This window comes from Lentinus tigrinus (assembly GCF_003813185.1).
Source record: "Lentinus tigrinus ALCF2SS1-7 unplaced genomic scaffold L226scaffold_60, whole genome shotgun sequence".
Lineage (NCBI taxonomy): Eukaryota > Fungi > Basidiomycota > Agaricomycetes > Polyporales > Polyporaceae > Lentinus > Lentinus tigrinus.
Genome location: NW_027137969.1, coordinates 42,593 through 60,534, shown reverse-complemented (window position 1 = coordinate 60,534; position 17,942 = coordinate 42,593). Strand labels below are relative to the sequence as shown.

At 54.8% G+C, this 17,942-nt stretch overlaps 8 protein-coding genes across 8 annotated transcripts; 5 read left to right on the top strand and 3 right to left on the bottom strand.

Annotated features, from left to right (window-relative positions):
* Window positions 1–69: 69 nt before the first annotated feature.
* Window positions 70–924, top strand: L226DRAFT_576303 (uncharacterized protein; the record flags this gene model as incomplete). Its single annotated transcript, XM_067685326.1, has 5 exons — window positions 70–196; window positions 251–266; window positions 336–384; window positions 448–497; window positions 579–924. 5 exons carry the CDS (start codon window positions 70–72, stop codon window positions 922–924), a joined length of 588 nt encoding a protein of 195 aa, XP_067529156.1.
* A 159-nt stretch (window positions 925–1,083) lies between these two features.
* L226DRAFT_563855 (HAD-like protein) lies at window positions 1,084–2,412 on the bottom strand. The gene is made up of 2 exons (XM_067683587.1): window positions 2,075–2,412; window positions 1,084–1,980 (listed from the first exon to the last, which is right to left on the bottom strand). The coding sequence occupies exons 1-2, from the start codon at window positions 2,156–2,158 to the stop codon at window positions 1,183–1,185; spliced, it is 882 nt and encodes a 293-aa protein (XP_067529155.1). The 5' UTR covers window positions 2,159–2,412; the 3' UTR covers window positions 1,084–1,182.
* A 254-nt stretch (window positions 2,413–2,666) lies between these two features.
* L226DRAFT_540588 (PLP-dependent transferase) lies at window positions 2,667–5,021 on the top strand. Its single transcript, XM_067681901.1, is given in 8 exon segments — window positions 2,667–2,748; window positions 2,759–2,760; window positions 2,970–3,316; window positions 3,369–3,473; window positions 3,533–3,850; window positions 3,910–4,044; window positions 4,101–4,185; window positions 4,263–5,021. 6 exon segments carry the CDS (start codon window positions 3,082–3,084, stop codon window positions 4,804–4,806), a joined length of 1,422 nt encoding a protein of 473 aa, XP_067529154.1. The 5' UTR covers window positions 2,667–2,748; window positions 2,759–2,760; window positions 2,970–3,081; the 3' UTR covers window positions 4,807–5,021.
* L226DRAFT_340234 (endoglucanase V-like protein) lies at window positions 4,924–6,117 on the bottom strand. Its single transcript, XM_067674071.1, has 4 exons — window positions 5,824–6,117; window positions 5,483–5,744; window positions 5,199–5,389; window positions 4,924–5,124 (listed from the first exon to the last, which is right to left on the bottom strand). The coding sequence occupies exons 1-4, from the start codon at window positions 5,975–5,977 to the stop codon at window positions 5,111–5,113; spliced, it is 621 nt and encodes a 206-aa protein (XP_067529153.1). The 5' UTR covers window positions 5,978–6,117; the 3' UTR covers window positions 4,924–5,110.
* Window positions 6,118–7,043: 926 nt separating this feature from the next.
* L226DRAFT_576299 (uncharacterized protein) lies at window positions 7,044–11,434 on the top strand (the record flags this gene model as incomplete). The annotated part of the gene is made up of 21 exons (XM_067685325.1): window positions 7,044–7,078; window positions 7,134–7,168; window positions 7,221–7,393; window positions 7,449–7,536; window positions 7,599–7,693; window positions 7,750–7,809; window positions 7,874–7,984; window positions 8,036–8,069; window positions 8,130–8,145; window positions 8,199–8,220; window positions 9,778–9,820; window positions 9,874–10,037; window positions 10,119–10,209; window positions 10,264–10,358; window positions 10,416–10,473; window positions 10,607–10,750; window positions 10,818–10,833; window positions 10,908–10,956; window positions 11,008–11,060; window positions 11,115–11,356; window positions 11,397–11,434. 21 exons carry the CDS (start codon window positions 7,044–7,046, stop codon window positions 11,432–11,434), a joined length of 1,662 nt encoding a protein of 553 aa, XP_067529152.1.
* Window positions 11,435–11,766: 332 nt separating this feature from the next.
* Window positions 11,767–12,510, top strand: L226DRAFT_340059 (uncharacterized protein). Its single transcript, XM_067674069.1, has 4 exons — window positions 11,767–12,015; window positions 12,107–12,231; window positions 12,309–12,386; window positions 12,447–12,510. Exons 1-3 carry the CDS (start codon window positions 11,874–11,876, stop codon window positions 12,318–12,320), a joined length of 279 nt encoding a protein of 92 aa, XP_067529151.1. The 5' UTR covers window positions 11,767–11,873; the 3' UTR covers window positions 12,321–12,386; window positions 12,447–12,510.
* A 210-nt stretch (window positions 12,511–12,720) lies between these two features.
* On the top strand, window positions 12,721–14,494 carry L226DRAFT_527161 (uncharacterized protein; the record flags this gene model as incomplete). Its single annotated transcript, XM_067679092.1, has 10 exons — window positions 12,721–12,770; window positions 12,829–12,863; window positions 12,918–13,075; window positions 13,124–13,125; window positions 13,187–13,248; window positions 13,289–13,401; window positions 13,462–13,553; window positions 13,862–13,877; window positions 14,046–14,092; window positions 14,158–14,494. The coding sequence occupies 10 exons, from the start codon at window positions 12,721–12,723 to the stop codon at window positions 14,492–14,494; spliced, it is 912 nt and encodes a 303-aa protein (XP_067529150.1).
* Window positions 14,495–15,052: 558 nt separating this feature from the next.
* On the bottom strand, window positions 15,053–17,368 carry L226DRAFT_540583 (uncharacterized protein). Its single transcript, XM_067681900.1, has 12 exons — window positions 17,288–17,368; window positions 16,956–17,159; window positions 16,869–16,903; window positions 16,640–16,809; window positions 16,463–16,526; window positions 16,311–16,405; window positions 16,163–16,253; window positions 15,908–16,051; window positions 15,824–15,839; window positions 15,721–15,769; window positions 15,597–15,646; window positions 15,053–15,533 (listed from the first exon to the last, which is right to left on the bottom strand). Exons 2-12 carry the CDS (start codon window positions 17,003–17,005, stop codon window positions 15,326–15,328), a joined length of 972 nt encoding a protein of 323 aa, XP_067529149.1. The 5' UTR covers window positions 17,006–17,159; window positions 17,288–17,368; the 3' UTR covers window positions 15,053–15,325.
* Between the last annotated feature and the right edge of the window lie 574 nt (window positions 17,369–17,942).

Here is a 17,942-nt window from a genome sequence, read left to right as displayed (position 1 = left end):
TCGTGAGATCGGCCATAGTACATACCGCTCACCGGATATGCAGTCACCATCTTATCGAGAGGATGCCTCATGAGCGCCGACATCCTGCTGATCTACATCACATGGACGCGACTGCCCGCGCGGTTCACGGGAGGAGCGAGCTTTGGCACTGATTCGGGTGGGCAGAGGTCGTTTGCGCATATCCTGCGCCGTGATGGTGAGTGTTAGGGTAGGATGTGTGGCAGTATGAGTTGACCGATCGGACATATAGGTACCATATACTTCGTGTAAGTACTGGTTCACTAGAGAATCGGACCGTGGATACCGAGTAACATGAGCGACTAACCGTTCTCTAGTATCCTACTCCTCATGAACTCCCTCCATCTGACTGTCACGTTGCTCGCGGTACGCACTCCAAACCTCCTTGTATGCGCGCAACCAGGCCGAGTCCTGACAAACCACCCACAGCTGCAACCCGCGTTCGAGGGCACCAGCTACGTGACCGTCTTCACCGAGCCGTGAGTGATCGAACCTCCTCACCCCCTTTAATCACCGCATAGTGAAGTCACTGTATGCGTATATTCTGACCTGCGTGCCAGGATCACGGCAATCCTCGTCTCGCGTTTCCTCCTCGACTTGCAATCCGTCGAGCGCACTGGGCTCGGGCACACCGACACGTCCACCGACACAAGCGGGACGGCCGGCGGCGGCGGCTCGCTTGTGTTCCGGTTCATGGGGTCGCTGGCCTCGACGATCGACCCTGGTGCACATCGTAATTCGATCTTGGGAGATGAAGACCTCAGTGGTAGTAGTACTGAGTCTCCCTCTCCGAGCGACGCGACAGAGGCAGATCGAGAGTCGGACTCGAAGAAGTTGGACGAGGGGTCGGTGATGGAGGTGCGAAGGGCTGCGAGCCTGAGTGGGGTTCAGTACTGGAACGCGTGAGTCTTGTGACTTGGTGAGTGTTTGTGCTTCGAGCATGTTGTTCAAATGTGTACTGTGCCTGATTCAGCTCTTTGCTCACTCTCTTCTGCTACCATCAGTAACACATCCCGGATACCAGCTCGCTGGTCGGCGTCTTTGACACGGTGTACTCTACTTTCTGCGGCGAACCTAATTGTCATCGGGCTTCAAGCTCCAAGTCGGATTGTTTCAGTTTACTATACATGCTTCTCGATAAAATTTCACCTAGCCGTTACTATGTCATGAACTCAACCTCTCCACTGCATCCGCCATATCACCCATCGTAGGAAACACGAACATCGCCTCGTCGCCCTTCACGTCCGCCGGCCGACAAATCGCATTCGGCCTGTCTATCCACGCCGTCGCGATACCTCTGCCTCGCGCGGGGATGATGTCATGCGTCATGCTCTGCGCCGTCATGAGCACCTCCTCCTGTGTGATCCCAAACTCGTCCTTCAGGTGCTGCAGCGCATACGTGAGCATCTCCGGGGCGGGCTTGTACGCGCCCGCGTCCTGCGCCGTGTACACCGCGTCGAAGGTGAACCCGCCCGGGCCCTCCATGAGCTTCCGCGTCTTCGCGATCGAGACGTGGTCGATGTTCGAGAGGATGACGAGCTTGAAGCGCTGCGAGAGCGACTTGAGCGCCCCTGGGGTGTCGGGGAACGGCGGCCACGTCCCGACGCTCTGCGCGAACGCCGCAGCGGCGCTCGGGGGCTGGTCGAGCGTGGCGGCAGATGTGCCTACGGGCACAGCGTCCACCTGGGCCGTGCCGCTGCCGCTGTGCGCGGAGGACTCGACGGGGGCGGCGGTCGCGCCGTCGTCGCGGAGGGCGTCCGGGGGCGTCGGCTTGTTCTGCAGGCGGGCCTCGAGAGTGGTGTAGACCTTTGCGAGGAGGTCCGAGTAGAGCATGGAGGGGTGCCGCGCCTGGAGGTCGCGCTCGACGGAGAGGAAGGCTTCGATGACCGCCCGTCTGTCGGACGGCTTGCGCTTGGCGTCGAAGAGCGGGCGGAGGCCGTTGTAGATGCCTGTCTCCCAGTCCTGTATTTGCGATGGTGAACGATCGCAGCGGGATAGAAGGACGATAATCGGTTAGCGGTGCAATTGGGGTGTTCCAGAGTGTCACCGGACGTACTATGAGGGTGCCGTAGCAGTCGAAGACGAGGGCCTTGTACTTGGCGAATACGCCAGGCTTGAGCTCATTGGTGGTGGCGGACATGGCGATGAGAGTTTGGGTGTTTCGGAGGAAGAGAGGAGGGGAGTGGAGGACAAGTTCTCGCGCACACTGTAACGGCTCCGACAAGTGGAAGACGTCATACTTACTGGAGTTTGTTCTCTACACCTCCTAATCTTCGTAGGCTATGAAATTATAAGGAATTGTCTGCTGATATGTGACGCGAACACAATGCAAACGTTGTCGGCCTGTCGTCGAATGTATGAAGAGTTGATGAAGAGCAGTCAGGGTCAAGTCCAAGTTTGCGACGCGCTCGGCAGCGCGTCAAGAGCTCGCACACACCTTTCCACAGTCCACTTACCTCTTACATAGAGACTCTGCTTCCTTTCGGTCTGCATCAGGAGGGAGCTTCGCACCGCCTACAATGACCTCGTGTTATGCCCCGTGTTCGCGTTTGCCGGCCGAGGCTGTGGATTATGGGCCTGGGATTATCGCAATCGCAGGAAGCACTATCATCGGTATAAGATGGAGGAAATAGAGCTCAGGTGAGTCACTGCATCTCCTGTTGCGCCCTCGCCATACTCCACTACGCGTACGAGTCCTCTCGGTCATATCGAGTGTTTCTTGTTGCGATTGTGAGCACAGTTTAGATTCCGGAGGTCATATGCCGCGACGTGCGCGCAGAATGCAGGCAGAACTTGCGTCTTTGCGTGCGCATTTCGCGTGATGTACCCCTCCCCTCCCGTACATGAATATTGTCGTCTCTTCCACCACAGCCATGAACATCCTGCAGACTTTCATGTTATCTTGAGCTCGTCGTCGTTATCGCAGACGTCGTACTGACGGCACTCCGCAGCGTTCCGTCCGACTCGCGTGGCCCTGATCGACTGCTCTGACTCGCACTCGCCCAGCCAGCTTCCTGAGCTTCAAATTCTGCCACATATCGCATACTTTTCCATCCTCCCACCATGTCCTCATCAGCGCATTCGAATGGTGACGCCAAACACGGCGCGCGGCCGACCGCGATCCTCCACCGCACGCCATCGCTTCCGCCCGTCGCGTCTTCGGCGGAGGGCATTTATGTCACGCTTTCCGATGGAACGAAGATCATCGACGCTGTTGGAGGCGCAGCGGTCGCGTGCATTGGCAACGGACACCCCGTGGTGAAGCAGGCCATCAAGGATCAAGTTGACAAGGTCTCCTGTACGTCCACTAACCATCTCCTGCTGTCAGTGCGCTGATGGAGAGATCGTAGATGTTTACAACATGCAGCTTTCCAACGAGCCTGCGGAGGCACTCGCGCATAACCTGATCGCGTCCAGCAAAGGGGCGTTCGATCTGGTTGGATTTGTATCCGGTGGTACGCATCTACAGCTTCTCATCGGGCTATAGCCAAGTGTAACGGGGCACGTATCGCAGGTTCCGAGGCTATGGAAGGAGTCATCAAGACTGCGCGTCAATACTTCTACGAGACTGGCCAGGGGCAGCGTGTTAACTTCATCGCGCGCCAGCTCTCTTTCCACGGCAACACTCTCGCGACCCTCAGCCTTGCGTACCATCCTACGCGTCGCGCCCCCTACGCGGCCCTGCTCAACACGGACAACTTCCACCACGTCTCCCCGGCTTATGCTGCACGCTTCAAGGGAAAGGACGAGACCGAAGAGCAATACGTTGAGAGGCTGCGCAAGGAGCTCGAGGACAAGTTCCTGGAGCTGGGCCCGGACACTGTCATCGGATGTACGTTGACATCCTTCCAAGTGACTATATGCTAAACGACCTGGATTGTACCCTTACAGTCGTAGCCGAGACCGTTGTCGGTGCGACCACCGGCGTCGTCGCTGCGCCCAAGGGCTACTTCAAGGCCATGAAGTCCGTCTGCGACAAGTACGGCGCTCTGTTCATTCTCGATGAGGTCATGAGTGGCATGGGCCGTACGTACTTCGGCTGCTCTCCATGGCATGGAGACCACTGACATGGATCTCCATAGGAATGGGTACGCTTCATGCTTGGGAGAGCTTCGGAGACGGTGTCTCCCCGGACCTGCAGGCAGTCGCAAAGGGCCTCGGCGGCGGGTGAGTGTATCCTCGCACCGACATGCCTGCGCTTGTCCGCCTCGTACTGACACCGAGATTCTATTCCACCTCGCAAGGTACGCCTCCATCGGCGCAGTCCTCATCTCAAAGCGGGTGGCCGAAGGCCTCCAAGCCGGGTCTGGGTACTGGAAGCACGGACACACGTACCAGGCGCACCCCATCTCGTGCGCGGCCGCGCTCGCCGTGCAAAAAGTCATCGCCGACGAGAAGCTGTTCGAGAACGTCGCCGTGCAGGGCCCGCGCCTCGAGTCGCAGCTGCGGGCGCGCCTCACGGGCCCGAACGCGCGCGCGGCACCGTTTGTGTGGGACGTGCGCGGGGGCGGCGCGTGGTGGGCGGTCGAGTTTGACTTTGACAACGAGGCGGCGAAGGCGAAGGCGAAGGGGTACGAGGGCAAGACGTTCGGCACCGACGTGCAGGCGAAGGCGCTGGAGAACGGGCTGGTCATCATGGGCTTCACGGGCGGGTCGAGCTTGGATGGGCTCAAGGGCAGCCATCTCATGCTCTCGCCGGCGTACAACATCACCGCCGAGGAGGTGGACAAAATCGTCGATATCTTTGTGAAGAGCATCGAGCAGGTGTTGGCGGAGAACGGGCTCTAGATGACAGGGGTAATATGGGGGCGCTTGATCTAGCGGAAGGAATATTGTCTGTTGTACCACAATTGTAGACCGAAATGAACTAGAGAAACATCTTGTCTTCTGTCATTGTGCGTCCTCGGCTCCCTCATTGCAACAGTATTGTTGAATGACCTAAGTTGGCAGAGTAATCGGTTGTCGGGTACAACATACCCGCCCCGCTCTCCGAGCTTTATCCAGAACACGAACATGTGCAGTCGGCGCGCGTACAGAACCAACTGCCATACATTCAACAAAAATACACCACAGACCGATATATATCCACTCCTCAGGGAGCTGTGCCTGCACATTCGACCGTCGGGTCACTGGTCAGCATACCGCCTACTGCGCATCAAACTGACAGAACGCGGACAGACCTTGGTTGCCGCAGCCGGTGGACGGCCAGTTGCCCGCGGATTCGCCCTTGATGCACGCGCCGTTCCAGAGCGCGCCGCCGTCCGAACCCGACCATTGGCTGCACGACACCTCGGTGAAGGTGCCCGTGAGCGCGCCGTGGCCCGAGGGGAAGAACACGCCCGCGCCGCCGGTGTCCTCGCAAATATCGAAGCTACATATGTACGCATCAGTACGGCATACATACTCTCGCTGCGACGGTGACAGCGACAGCCTGAGGGGCTCAAGAGCGAGACTCAAGACTCACTGGACAGGCTCGCCATGCTGGTTGTTCTGGTTGCTCTGCGTCTGGCCGCACCACTCCTGGTTGCCCTGCACGGGGCAGAGGTCAGTGACCTTGACGACGATGGACTGGCCGAACGGCCCCGAGTACGAGGGCGAGTACGGGTCCTTGGTGCCCGTGAGCGCGAAGCACCGCCCGCAGGCGTCGCCGGGGCCCAGGCCTGGCCCGGAGCCGAAGGTGAGCTGGCTGACGGCGGCGGAGTAGCCATGTCCTGCGATGCCGCACGCTGGAGGTACATGGACGTTGTCAATATCACTGACGATGGGCAGACAGGAAGAGGTTCAAGGGGAAGGAGAGGAGCGCACCTGGCTGGGAGCATCCGGAGTAGTGCGTGAAGGACGCGGTGCCCGAGGGGTTCTGCAGGTACCCTCCGGTCGCGCGTTTCTCGGGGACGGAGACGCAGCTCGCGATGGTGGCGACTGCAACGAACTGCACGAAAAGGAGGAGCTTGCTGGCCATCGTGTGAAGCTAGTTTTCTTCGCGGGAGCCTTCAAGTTGGGAAGGAGACTTTGCGTGACCCTCACCGGTGGGTCGTAGGTACGCAGGTGCGCCACCTTTATATACGTCCGTATGCGTGAGAGCAGGATGTGGGGACCCAGGAGCGTCGCGGATTCAGGACGTAAGGCCTGCCATTCGGTTGGTGGCGAGCGACGGTCGCGGCGGGTCAGAATTTTCGCCGACGGGGCAGGAGCGCATCATTTTCGGAGGCTGAGCAACTTGAATGAGAGCGCGAGGACGGGATGCTCCGTCATGGGGTTGGAGCGAGGTCCGTGCCCTGGCATATGTCCGGAGAGAGACATAGAAAATCCATTGAACAGTGTCTCTCGTGTTTTGACTCTATAGGACGCGAGACAGCGGGTCGATACGTCGTGCTACGCGAAGACTGAGTATACCACTGCAGTGAGAAGTCCGCTTCGACTCGGGAGGGCTGTATGCCACGTACCAATACATCACATCAAGCTCTGGGCATCTCTCAAGGTTTCAGAATCTTTGCTCACAGGTCCGTTCGTACGGAGACTGAGGAGATGGCCGTTGGGTGCAGAAGCAAAGTTGGAAGTTCCAGCCAAACTTCGAACGCCACAACGGGCGCTTTCTGTACTTGTCTTCCGCTACCATGATATGGCGATGCTAACGGAAAGCGCATCCGTACCAGCTTCTGCACCACATCCTGTGCTTGGCCATAACAGCGAAACCGCCTCGAAATGATGTTGCGTAATCTGGGCATCTGCTTCCTTGGCATATTCCGTAAGTTTTGTTTTACCGCGTCTCTGCAATCGTACTGACTCTGAATCCGAAAGCGTTGTGATATGCCGTATTCCAGTCCTGTTTGTGATTGATATCTCCAAATTTTATGGCCAGAGACTACGGGTTCGCCGAGGGGGCGGCGTTGTGATCGACCTAACCCAGTGTCGGTCTATGTCATGGGCAGAAGACACTGGCATTTACTACATCCGATGACTGGCGGTTCATCCTGGCGATGAACCACACTCTCCTTCATCCGCATACAGTCTCTACGGATTTACGCATGCCTGCCCTCGTGGCGAACTCCACTCACGCGCTGTAAGAGGATGTGCTTTCTTTTCCTCCACGTCGGTTCTAACGCTTGTGTTTGAAGGAGGGACGTCAACTACGGGATCTTCATCCCGATAAGTCAGTAATAGACCGTGTCTATATGGCGTTTGCTCACGCGTACTCTTACCAGGTTTCGTCGCCTGGGATTACATGCTGACCTTCGACCGCGAGATCTCTCTGTTCTGGGTAGGACGACGCAAAAGTGCAGCCTTCCTCTTCTTCGTCAACCGGTACACCGCCCTACTGTTCAACTTCGTCATCTTCGCCGGCTTCTTCGTCTCGACCAACCAGGTAACCCCGATGGTTCGTTATCGTCAGAGTTCATCCCTGGTTTTACTCATCTCTGTCCTTCCGTAAGGGCACGCCTACAGCAGGGTTTTCCTCCAAGTGCAAGTTTGCTAGGGCGCTTGCTGGCGTCAGCTATTTCCCTTTCATTCCATGGGCAGGTGAGTACAATGCTCGGTCGACTATGAAGTGACTACTAGATTGGCTGACTTGAACAATGAAGTCTTTTCGGCGATGCGTGCCTATGCCCTGAGCCAGCGGTTACTCATATCTGTGCTGATCTGCCTGCTCTCGTTCGTGCCGCCAGCCGTTCACTTTGTGCGTGTCATACTGGGAGTATGTTTTGTCTAATTACCGCCTGGCCTCCACGACAGGGAATATTTCTGCGAGGCAATGCGGGGGTCTTCATCCCCGTCTCTCAGTGCAGTGGCACTGTGCGTTATAATCGGCAATCAATCGCCCCTGAAGTGACACTGACATTCTGTTGTACATATTTAGGCGTGCGTGAATTTTCGGACCACGCCACCCCTGCAAGCTGCTGATATCCCGCCAGTGCTTACTGTATCCAGAGCTGCAATGCTTGCGGACTTCCTCCTCATCCTGGTGGCAGTGCTTTCAGTAGGAAGGTGTCCGGTCCGAGAACGGTGACCTGGTGTCAAGCACATGACTTTCTCCAACATCCTCCTGTGGAATGGTATGTCTGAAGATACCGCCTACGTCTATGGATGTATAGCTCTGACTTTCGTCTCTGTAGGGACCCTGTACTTCATGTGAGTAGCTCTCGAAACATCGACGAAGGTGTACTTATCAGCCCGTCTGCCAGTTTCCTCCTCGCGCTGAACACCGTACGTTCACCCGAGTACATACAACATCATCTGACATAAGTTTCCGGGGATCGAATAGATATTCGACGAGCACGACTTTGATAACACGAATATGATGGTCTTTGCAGCGCCGTGAGTGGCCATCTACGTCGTTCAAGCACTTCGGCTAATTAGTACCGGCCCCTTCTCAAGAGCAACCGCGGTTCTCATATATCCTATTTCCTCCTCGACCTACAGGAAGCGAACCAGAGACAGATGATGATAGGGTCGTTCCGGTTGTCCTCGGACAACCCCGACTACGATGACGGTCCGATCTTCTTTGCAGGGGAGCGCGCGTCCTTCGGTTCCATCATCGTACCAGCGGAAGACAGCCGGGAAGAGGTTGGATCGGGAGGACCACCTGAGGATACGGCTATGTCAAGATGCGCAGCGGAGGACACCCCGGCCACAGGACAAGTTTCAGGCCTGACTCTACCGCTTGAACCTGAAGCAATTCCATTCGGACAATGACGAGGCTAATCCCGTAGGATACTTTGCTATGTGAAGTTTCCGGATTGGGGACCAAGCGATGTACGGCACATAGCACCAAGCCCTCCTCGATCGACGCTAGCGGATTGCTCTCAGTCTCGGACCATTCGGATCGATACTACATTTGAAGGTCAGCATGCAGTGTTCACGGATTTGAGGGTGAGAGTCGTTTGCATCTGCTAGCGCGCTCACGACCGCACCAAGAGCGGCACGTCGACCGCCGCGGAGCTATCGCCTGCGGGGTTAAGGGCGGACTTTGCCAACATGGGTCGTCCCGAAGCGGGTGCCTTTGCTTGCTCAGCGCGCGAGTGACGCAGTGACTTGCAAGTCCCGCCCTGGCCTGTATAGGGGCCCGTGCTGAGTCCTTACCGCTTCACGGACTGAGGTCGGGACTTGGAAGTTAATGCAATCCATCGACACCAGTTGTGCGTAAGGCGCAAGCAGTTTCACTGCGGATGTCATAAGCGGCGCTTTTGAGTTTGCCATCTTCCCATCGTGATGTGATGCTCAAAGTATCTGTCTCTACGAACTGTCATCCCCTGCAGCTCGCAGCTATGCTCACCGCTCCTTGACCACATCCCCGTGTAACAGCATGACGGAGATACTGCCAGGTAGCGAGGTCAGTCATCTTGGCACCTGCTTCCTTAGTTGATCTATCGCTGTTAAGGAGGCTGTACCACATCACTGGTGACATTGGGGCAGACTTATCGTCTCACGGGACTCTTGTTCTCGTGATTAATGGTCGGTTAAGGGAGGCTCTGTGATCTTATTGGCTATTCAAGCTCGAGGTTCCTTGGAAAGTGTCTGATATGTGCCGGAACATTCATGTGGTCCCACACTGCACCCTGGTGAGAGAAAGTCTTGCTGCACGGTACATATATATGACATCGGAGCGACTTTCATCTCGACGTGAGTTCATCCTTACTTCATCCTGGCGATGGACCCCACCACACGGATGCCCTCCTTGGACTTCGAGAGGTCTGCGTTCAATGCAGAGCACGCGCACAGGTAAGGGTCCAAGCCTTTCGGTGCTCTCACATTGACACCTAGGTTCGCAGGAAAGACGTCGGTTATGGCATGTTCATACCGATAAGTGAGAACGTTCATTCCCCGCTTTGAGAGTAGTACTCATGGATCTTCCATCAGCATTCGTTGCATGGGACTACATCCTGACGTTGGACCGCGAGATCCGTCTCTTCTGGGCTGGTCCGAGACGTAGCAAGGCGTCCATCCTCTTTTTCGCGAACCGGTACTTCAACGTGGTGTTCAACCTCGTCATATTCATGGGCTTCTTTGTCTCGCCCGCCAGGGTAAGCACTCCGGAGTCCACGGCGTCAACCAGCTGCACTACCTCTTCTGATACTCCTGCTACCCGCACGCCAATCTTGCAGGGCGGCGCAGGGTACGCCGAATACACCCCAAACTGCAAGTTCGTTCGGGCGATCGCTGGTATCAGTTACTTTGCGTTTGTACCATGGGCAAGTGAGTGACGTTGCGTACACTGATCATCTCGCGGCTTCTCACTATAATTCTCAGTCTTCTCCGGCTTGCGGGCCTACGCGTTGAGCCAGCGGCTGTTCCTGTCGATCCTGATCTGCTCGCTCTCACTCATGCCGTCCGTCGTTCATTTTGTGGGTGTTCATGGATCTCACATGCCATTCACCCTTCTTACTCGGGCTGAAACACAGAGCCTTTACTTGGGAGGCAATGCAGGAGCGTTCATCCCCGTCCAGGAATGCTCTGATAGTATGCCAACGTCGATCGCAATGTATGTATTATCACTACCCTCCTGACAGGGAGAGGAGAAACTGACTTACTGCTGCAGGGGTGCGTGGATCGCGCGGTTCATGCCGAGCTGATACTCACGGCTCTCCCTTAGTCCTCACCGTATCGAGGGCTTTATCGATCCTTGCGGACTTGCTCCTCGTCATAATCACAGTGTGCTCGCTGGGAAGACGACCATTGCAAGAACGATTGGCGGGTGTCAAGCACCACTCGCTATCGAGCATCATTATGTGGAATGGTGTGTCTTTAATTCGTCTCTCGCATGCGTCAAGGCAGTAGTGAACATGCGCGCTTTCGACGTATAGGGACGCTCTACTTCCTGTGAGTAACGCTCATGGATAACTCTACTTCGCGGTGCCCCGTTATGACAAGGTTGACCTTGAGTGTGATGTCAGCATACTACTCGTGCTCAACGTGGTCGATCTCAGCTTGTCTCTGACCACCGTAAGTCCGCACGCCGCTATGGTACGCGAACGAAACTCTGACAGGTCGCAGATATTCAACAAGCACGACCCAGACAACGCCAGCCTGACGGTCTTCGCAGCGCCGTAGGTTCTCGTACGCATACCACTCATATGATGACGCTGACATCATGCTCGAAGGGTCACTGCGGTCCTGACATCCCGCTTCCTCCTTGACCTGCAAGAGGCAGAGCGACGGCAGATGCGACTGTCCCCTGAGGACGCAAAGCGCTTGTCTCCGGAGGTGCACAGCCATGAAGATCGTTCGCTATTCTCCTCGGAGGAAGTCGCAACCTTTGGGACAATCATTTTTGCGTCGGATGATGATGCAGAAGAATATGCAGGGGCGGAAGAACGATCCGAGGGCACGGACCGCTCGAGAGGTACGGCGGACGACATGTCGCTCATTGGACATAACCCTAGTACGCCGCCGGCTGGTCAACTGGACGAAGACAAAGTAGCCTGTGCGAGGAGGCTATCCAGTACTTAGCAGATAAGGGGTGTGTGGACCGTCAAGCTGATGTATGCTTTCCGACATGCCCGTAAGTCTGAGCCTTGCGCAGGCTGTGTTGCTCGCCCGATGTGGTGTGCTTGTAACTTCAACGTCTGAATTTGAATCAAACGTGAACCCGCATTGAGGCTGTTGGCGATGAAACCCGGCTCGCATGCCGCCTCCATGACTGGGGTCTGTGATGTGGAGGAGGAAGGAGGGTACTCGGTAAACCATCGGAGATCACGTGGTCGAGCGATGCGACTCCAGTCGAGCGCTCAGAGTTGTCCGACTCTCGAACCTCCGCCTACTCCCCGCACTCAGCCTCCTCAACCTGAAACCCGTTCCCCACGGGAGGATATCGTCTCGGGGGCGTACACGAAGCTATCTGATAGGCCTCAAAAAGCTGAATGGCCAGTGCCTACCTGCATCCTGTGTTACCAATTCCTCGGAATCGCCGCTTTGATGCCGTGGCGCAAACCCTTGTTGGAACGCACCCCGACGTCAAAGTAGAAGTGGATGAATCTTCTGTGCGTATAGTTCATGTGGGTGGTAAGCAGTTTTTTTTGCTCTTGATATTCTCATCTGAAGGTTGACGGCGTCCGGTGTGGCTATGGATGCTGCCCCCGCTATTTGTCCGTAGTTTTGAGTATGACTTCTGTCATCTTGTACCGCCTCGGGCCCCATAACCTACCTCTCGTCTCGCCCCCTTTTTTCCGGGGGCTAATCGCTGTAGGTGAGGATATGTACAGGCATAATCTCGTCAGGGTGAGTCGCTCGTGCAAACGTAGTCTTGGTCGTCAAAGTTGCCCCAGTTAACACCGCCTTTACACAACTTTCATCAGAGGCCACACTAGTTTTCAATTCAGGCGAACAACCCGGGCACTGCGCGTTAAGCGGTCTCATTGACCCGAATGCCCGAAGTTCGTGTGGCGTTTGACTTTGGACAGCTCTCTCCGCCTTCCCTGATGTGCTTGTGCCAGCGAACTTGAGGCCACAGCTTGCAGGATGTGCCACGGTGGCCGTGCAGATCCACACCATAATCAGAAGAAAGCAACAGATGTAGGGACAGACGGCGAGTGTGTCCGGACCTCCATGCCCGCAACCTTAACATTGGATGCGATACGATTTGGTGAAGATCTCGCACTGTGTTTCGGTGTGGATCACGTCCCTACTGACTGGAGAGCCTATATCTCCACTATAATTACGACAGTTGCGACGCCCTGACGAGCAAGACAACCGTCGATTTGGCCCACCATGTCCGGCGACAGCCTGAGATATGAGATCATCTCTGAATTCGATAGCCTGTACGTTGAATCTGCATGCCGCTCGCAGGTCCCGCTAACACATGCATGTTAATACCAGACAAACCAACGCCTACGTCTCCATGGCCAGGACAGGTCAGTCTGCTCAACGCAAACCCGGAAACAGACACTTGACACGATCTCCGTCAGTGATCATCTTATACGACTACTTGCTCACTCTGGGCCGCGAAGTCGATCTCTTCTGGAGTGGTAGCTCGAAATCAGCGCCAATTCTGTTCCACAGCATCCGGTACTTGAGTATTGTGTTCAACATTTTGCTCCTCGCTCGGACTGCTCAAAGTGTAGAGGTATGTGCTCTGATTTTGGGGTGCACGCGATACTGACATTCCTTCCAGAGGTAGGCAGAGGGACTTCGACCACGCTCAGTGTTGAAGTTGAGTTAACGTTCACATCTTCAGCTGTGGTACCTTCGTGATACTTTACACTGTCCTGGAATATCTCCAGTACCTTCCTCTTGCAGGTGAGTTTGTCAGGTTCTCCAACTACGATGGGCCGTATAGCTGATTGGGTTCGAGCTTTCTCTGGGATGCGCGCGTTTGCTTTAACCGGCGGCCATTGGTTCATCTCAGCGATTGTGTTTGTGTTCTCTCTTATCCCCATGGGAGCAAACTTCGTGCGTTATCTTCGGTTAGCAGGTCGCGCGTTTTTCAACGATGATCGTTTTCGTTGCTAGTTCACATTCAGTCTGCACTTCTCAGGAAGATTAGTCCCAAATTATGGATGCGCCATCCATCTTGAGCTTAGTAAACCAAGAACGGGCATAATGTGAGTGTAATTTCGAAGGCCATGACTCCACCCAGACCTCTCACATGAAGGAACTATCTAGCCGTAAGGCGGAGTCTCCAACATACGTTCGAGTCACTGAGAGAAACCTTCCCAGTAACCTCAATATCTATCGCTGCGTTGACCATCGCGGATACGATTCTCCTTTGGATCACTTGCCGCACGTTGGCGACCCGACCGCTCGGGGTTAAAAGGCCCCTCGCCCGAAGAAGCTTTGCATATATCCTGCTCTGGAACGGTTGGTCGTTCTTGCTGTTCGCTTGAGACCCGTCTCACCAATATATCCACAGGTATCTTCTATTTCTCGTACGTTGCATCAACAGACGGTCATCCCGGTTCCGGAACTCATGCAATTGATCCCTTATGCAGGGCACATTTTGGCCTGGATATATTGCAAGTTATATTCACTGTTTCCTCTGTGAGAATACATATGCTCTTCCTGAAAATTACGACCGTTGACGCTCTGCGACATAGATTCTGAGTGGTATCGTCGGTAGCCAATTTGCCATCTTGATCCTCCCGTGCGATCTCGTTCACATCACTCTACCAGGATGATGGTCACTAACCATTATTTTCGTTACCTTAGGCTCAGCAACATCCTGACATGGCGGTTCCTGATCGACCTCCAAGAGGCCAACCATCGCACTCTCAAGCTTGCGTCTGACCAACCTCTCCATCTCTCCAACTTCGACGAGGGGTCTCTCACCTTCGCAAGAGCCATAGGATCCATTGGCGCCACCATCAACCCAGACATTGTCTACACAGAGGAGGCGGATGAGCTCAATGAGAACAGTGGCGAGCCGTCTTCGATGTGTGTCGGAGACGTCCTCGTGATCGGTTTGGACACTGACCGCGAGCGGAGACGTGGTCATGGGGACCCGGAGGAAGGGCATCCGGCGTCGACTTCGGCCCTCACTGCATGACGGGAAGGAAGAGCTTGAGGCCTGGAGTCATCGACCGAGCACCAGTACTGGTGTATAGAGCCATGAATTGTATTGTGGCACTCACTTCGCATGTCCACCCGGTCACTACCGTCTCCTCTGAAACAAATCAGGCTTCAACCTGTCGCCCAGGGACCTTTCTTCACCGCTCTCGCTCATTGTCTCGCCCCTCATAAGCGAACCAAGATCAAGACCGCTATGCCATCCGACTTGTCAGTTCGAAAATTTTGAATACTGTTTTGAATAGGCTCGACTCTCGAGCAGAAGGTACGGAGGCATCTCTGCGTATGTTTTCCCTGCTTAATGCGGTACGTCTAGTCTGCATTCTCCCGTTCTGTCGGTGCGCTGATATTGTTCTCCTGACAAGTTGGCAGGGCTGAGGGAGTGTTGCTTGGTGGTCACCGGAACATCTGGTCCGAGTAGCCGTACGAGCTGCGCGCCCACGCATACTCTTCCTACTACTTAGTGCTATCCCAAGTCATGTACGCCTTCAATCTGAAGACATGTGCCAGAAAGACATCTATGATTCTGGTATATGAGATGTACCTAGCAACGGCAGGGTGGCATTCTAAGGGTATCCTAGGATGCAAGGGATAGCCATATGACTAGGAGAAACCGTCTACGTGATTGCAAGTTGAAGACGCTGGGGGATCGCCGTGCAGGGCATCGAAACGCGGGAACCGGAGACAGACTAAACGGACACCGACGATGATGTAGTGGCCTGAGGCTCCGACGGATGGGTCCTCCCTTCCTCCTCCCCCTCTGAGTGCGGACTGGCGTGTATGTCCGAGTCGGCGTCATCGTTGGGCGACGCTAGCAGATCCGGGTTGATGAAAGCTCCGAGAGACGAGATGAAGCTCGGCACGTCATCGTAGGGGTCCCGCGAGGAGTGCAACGGGTCGTCGAAGTCGACTCGGACGACCTGCTGGTCCGCTTCCTGCAGTTGTAGGAGGAAGCGCGATATGAGGATCGCAGTTCCTGCAGTTGTAGGAGGAAGCGCGATATGAGGATCGCAGTGATGCTGCAGATGGAGAGCACCAGTGAGTAGTCGCAGCGTCTGAAATTAATTGGTGAGGTTACGTACGGTGCGGTGAATATGGAAACATTGCTCGCGCCGTCAGCGCCGATCGCAAGCTACCCAAAAACTGATTATCAGACACAGTACGTATACGTGCACCAGGAGAAGTAAGACGGAGTGTGCCACTTACTGCAGCCAGCGAAAGAGACAGGTGCAAGATGTTCATAACAAACAAGACTCTAAGGAGGGATGTTCAAATCTGTTAGGTATGTCTCCGTACTGGAAGGACTTACATGAAGTAGATCGTTCCTGTGGATGATATAGGATGCACAGTCAGTCATTCCAGCCTTGTCACGAGGTGATGTAGAGAGACGTACCATCCCGCAAGAGAACATCAGAGAGTGACAGTCTCTTGGACCGACTGATACCTCTCAAGACATCGCGGCTGCTCAACTTGCTCCATGTAACGCAGATGAGCAGAGCATCGGCGACGATGAGTGGGACTCGCGAGATGTACAGAACTGCAGGACTACTATGTGAGCATGGGCAATCGCAAAATCCCACAAACCAACGTACGCCTAGTGAATGTCATCAGTACTCATTGCTACGAATGAAATCGGTGGAAGGGCCGCACTTCATCTGAATCGATGCCGTTGTCTCGTCTGTCACAGCGCATCCGAATGGTGGAAAGAGGACTCCTTGGAGGTTGTAACCGTATTGTACCTGTGTAGCAAAGTCAGCCTGGCTCCGTCCGCATGCAGGAGAATCCGAGTGGCTGACCATGTTGACCCCCAGTGGCGTCAGAGACAAGACGAGAATAAGCAAAGCGATGGGCTTGCTCCTGCTCAACACATATCCTCGAAGGGCGGAGAATACTGGATCGGTAGAAAACCGTGAGATACTTCCACGTCTGAAATGAAACAAGAGCTCACCTGCACCGGGAATAAACTGTAGTCCCGGGAATATAGCGCCTACCATGGTGAATGCAGTACAACTGTGGACGTCGTGATTCAGTATATTGCTACGTGACCTTGAACCCTGTGAGGGCACACAAACCTCTGGATATGATCAGTTCTGTCATAAAATAGAGTCGGAATCATTCCACTCACCTTGTCCGACGAAAAAGATGCCATTTGGGCGAACGTCAGAGCAGACACTATCACGCCGATCCACTTGTTTGCAAGGAACAAGAGTCTTGCTCCGCTCTTAGACTGCTTAGGGGTCCAGAAGCAGGCGACTTCTCGATCAAGCGTGATGCAGACTTCATAGATGAAGAGAACTACAGCGAGACGATGCGTGAGGTGGACAATGACAAAGCCAATATTGCAGAAAACACACCACAGGCTGCAGCATTGCAGTACTCGCCGGTATACCTAAGCGTCTCAATGTTAGAAACAAGGCAAGGCCTCGGGATATGGGACGTACAACTCGCTGAACACTGCTGCAATAGCGCTGGCATCTGTGTCGGAGGACATGGTGACGTTGAAGGTGTCTAGAGGCCTTTGTTTTGCCGAGTCTGAGGAACAATGGCATGCCCAGCTTATATACTCGAGTACAGTTTCGAACACTGCTGGTAGATACTCTGGAGGATGCCAGAATAGCTGTGAGTATGGAGTTGCAAAGACACCCCTGGCATGACGGCACGTCCTGATCGCGTCTGTCAGGATCTACACATCGCGTCTTCTTGCGAGGTCGGACCGTTTGAAAACTCACAGCTTTGCGGCACATTCTCATAGAGAAGATGAGACTGTGAATACCTCTCGCAGCGAAGTTGTCAAGACTTGACCGGCCTGACCACCAGAAGGGTCAAAGACAATTCGATCAATTGGGTCCGGGCGTGCCTGTGAGAGGAACAAGATAAGTTCTTCGTCGAGACACGATGGTGAAGAAGTCCTCACCCCTTATAGATCTTAAGAGGCATTGGTCTGAGGGGAACCGTGGCAATAACATTCCAATTTCCCAGTCGGTCGCGGTCCGTTCTAGGGTTTGGTCGTCGTACTTAATAGGCCTGCTGCGTGGCATTGAAAAGTCCCGCAAGAGAAAACACACACACGTCCAATCGTGGTGTGTTGTAGAGCTTGAGATGCGAGTCAAGTATTGCACGATTGTAGCGGAGGCTGAGGAACTCAGGAAGGGCCAAGCAGTGAAGAACCTTCGAACTCCGGAGAGAGTAAGTAAATCTCAATACCGACTGCTGTTCCCACGCATATAGTTTCCTATCACTGCTAGTAATGATCAGTAACTTACTTACTATGTGTTAAGTACGGGTTAGCACATCAATTTCAACCTACCGTCAACGTTTCACCACTGTTCTTCCCCCTCCTCCTCGTCTGTCTGCCTTGCCACCTCGCCCCACAAGGAAACAAGAATGGAGAGAGGCGCTAATAGGAGGACTCACTGCCTAGGACTCGA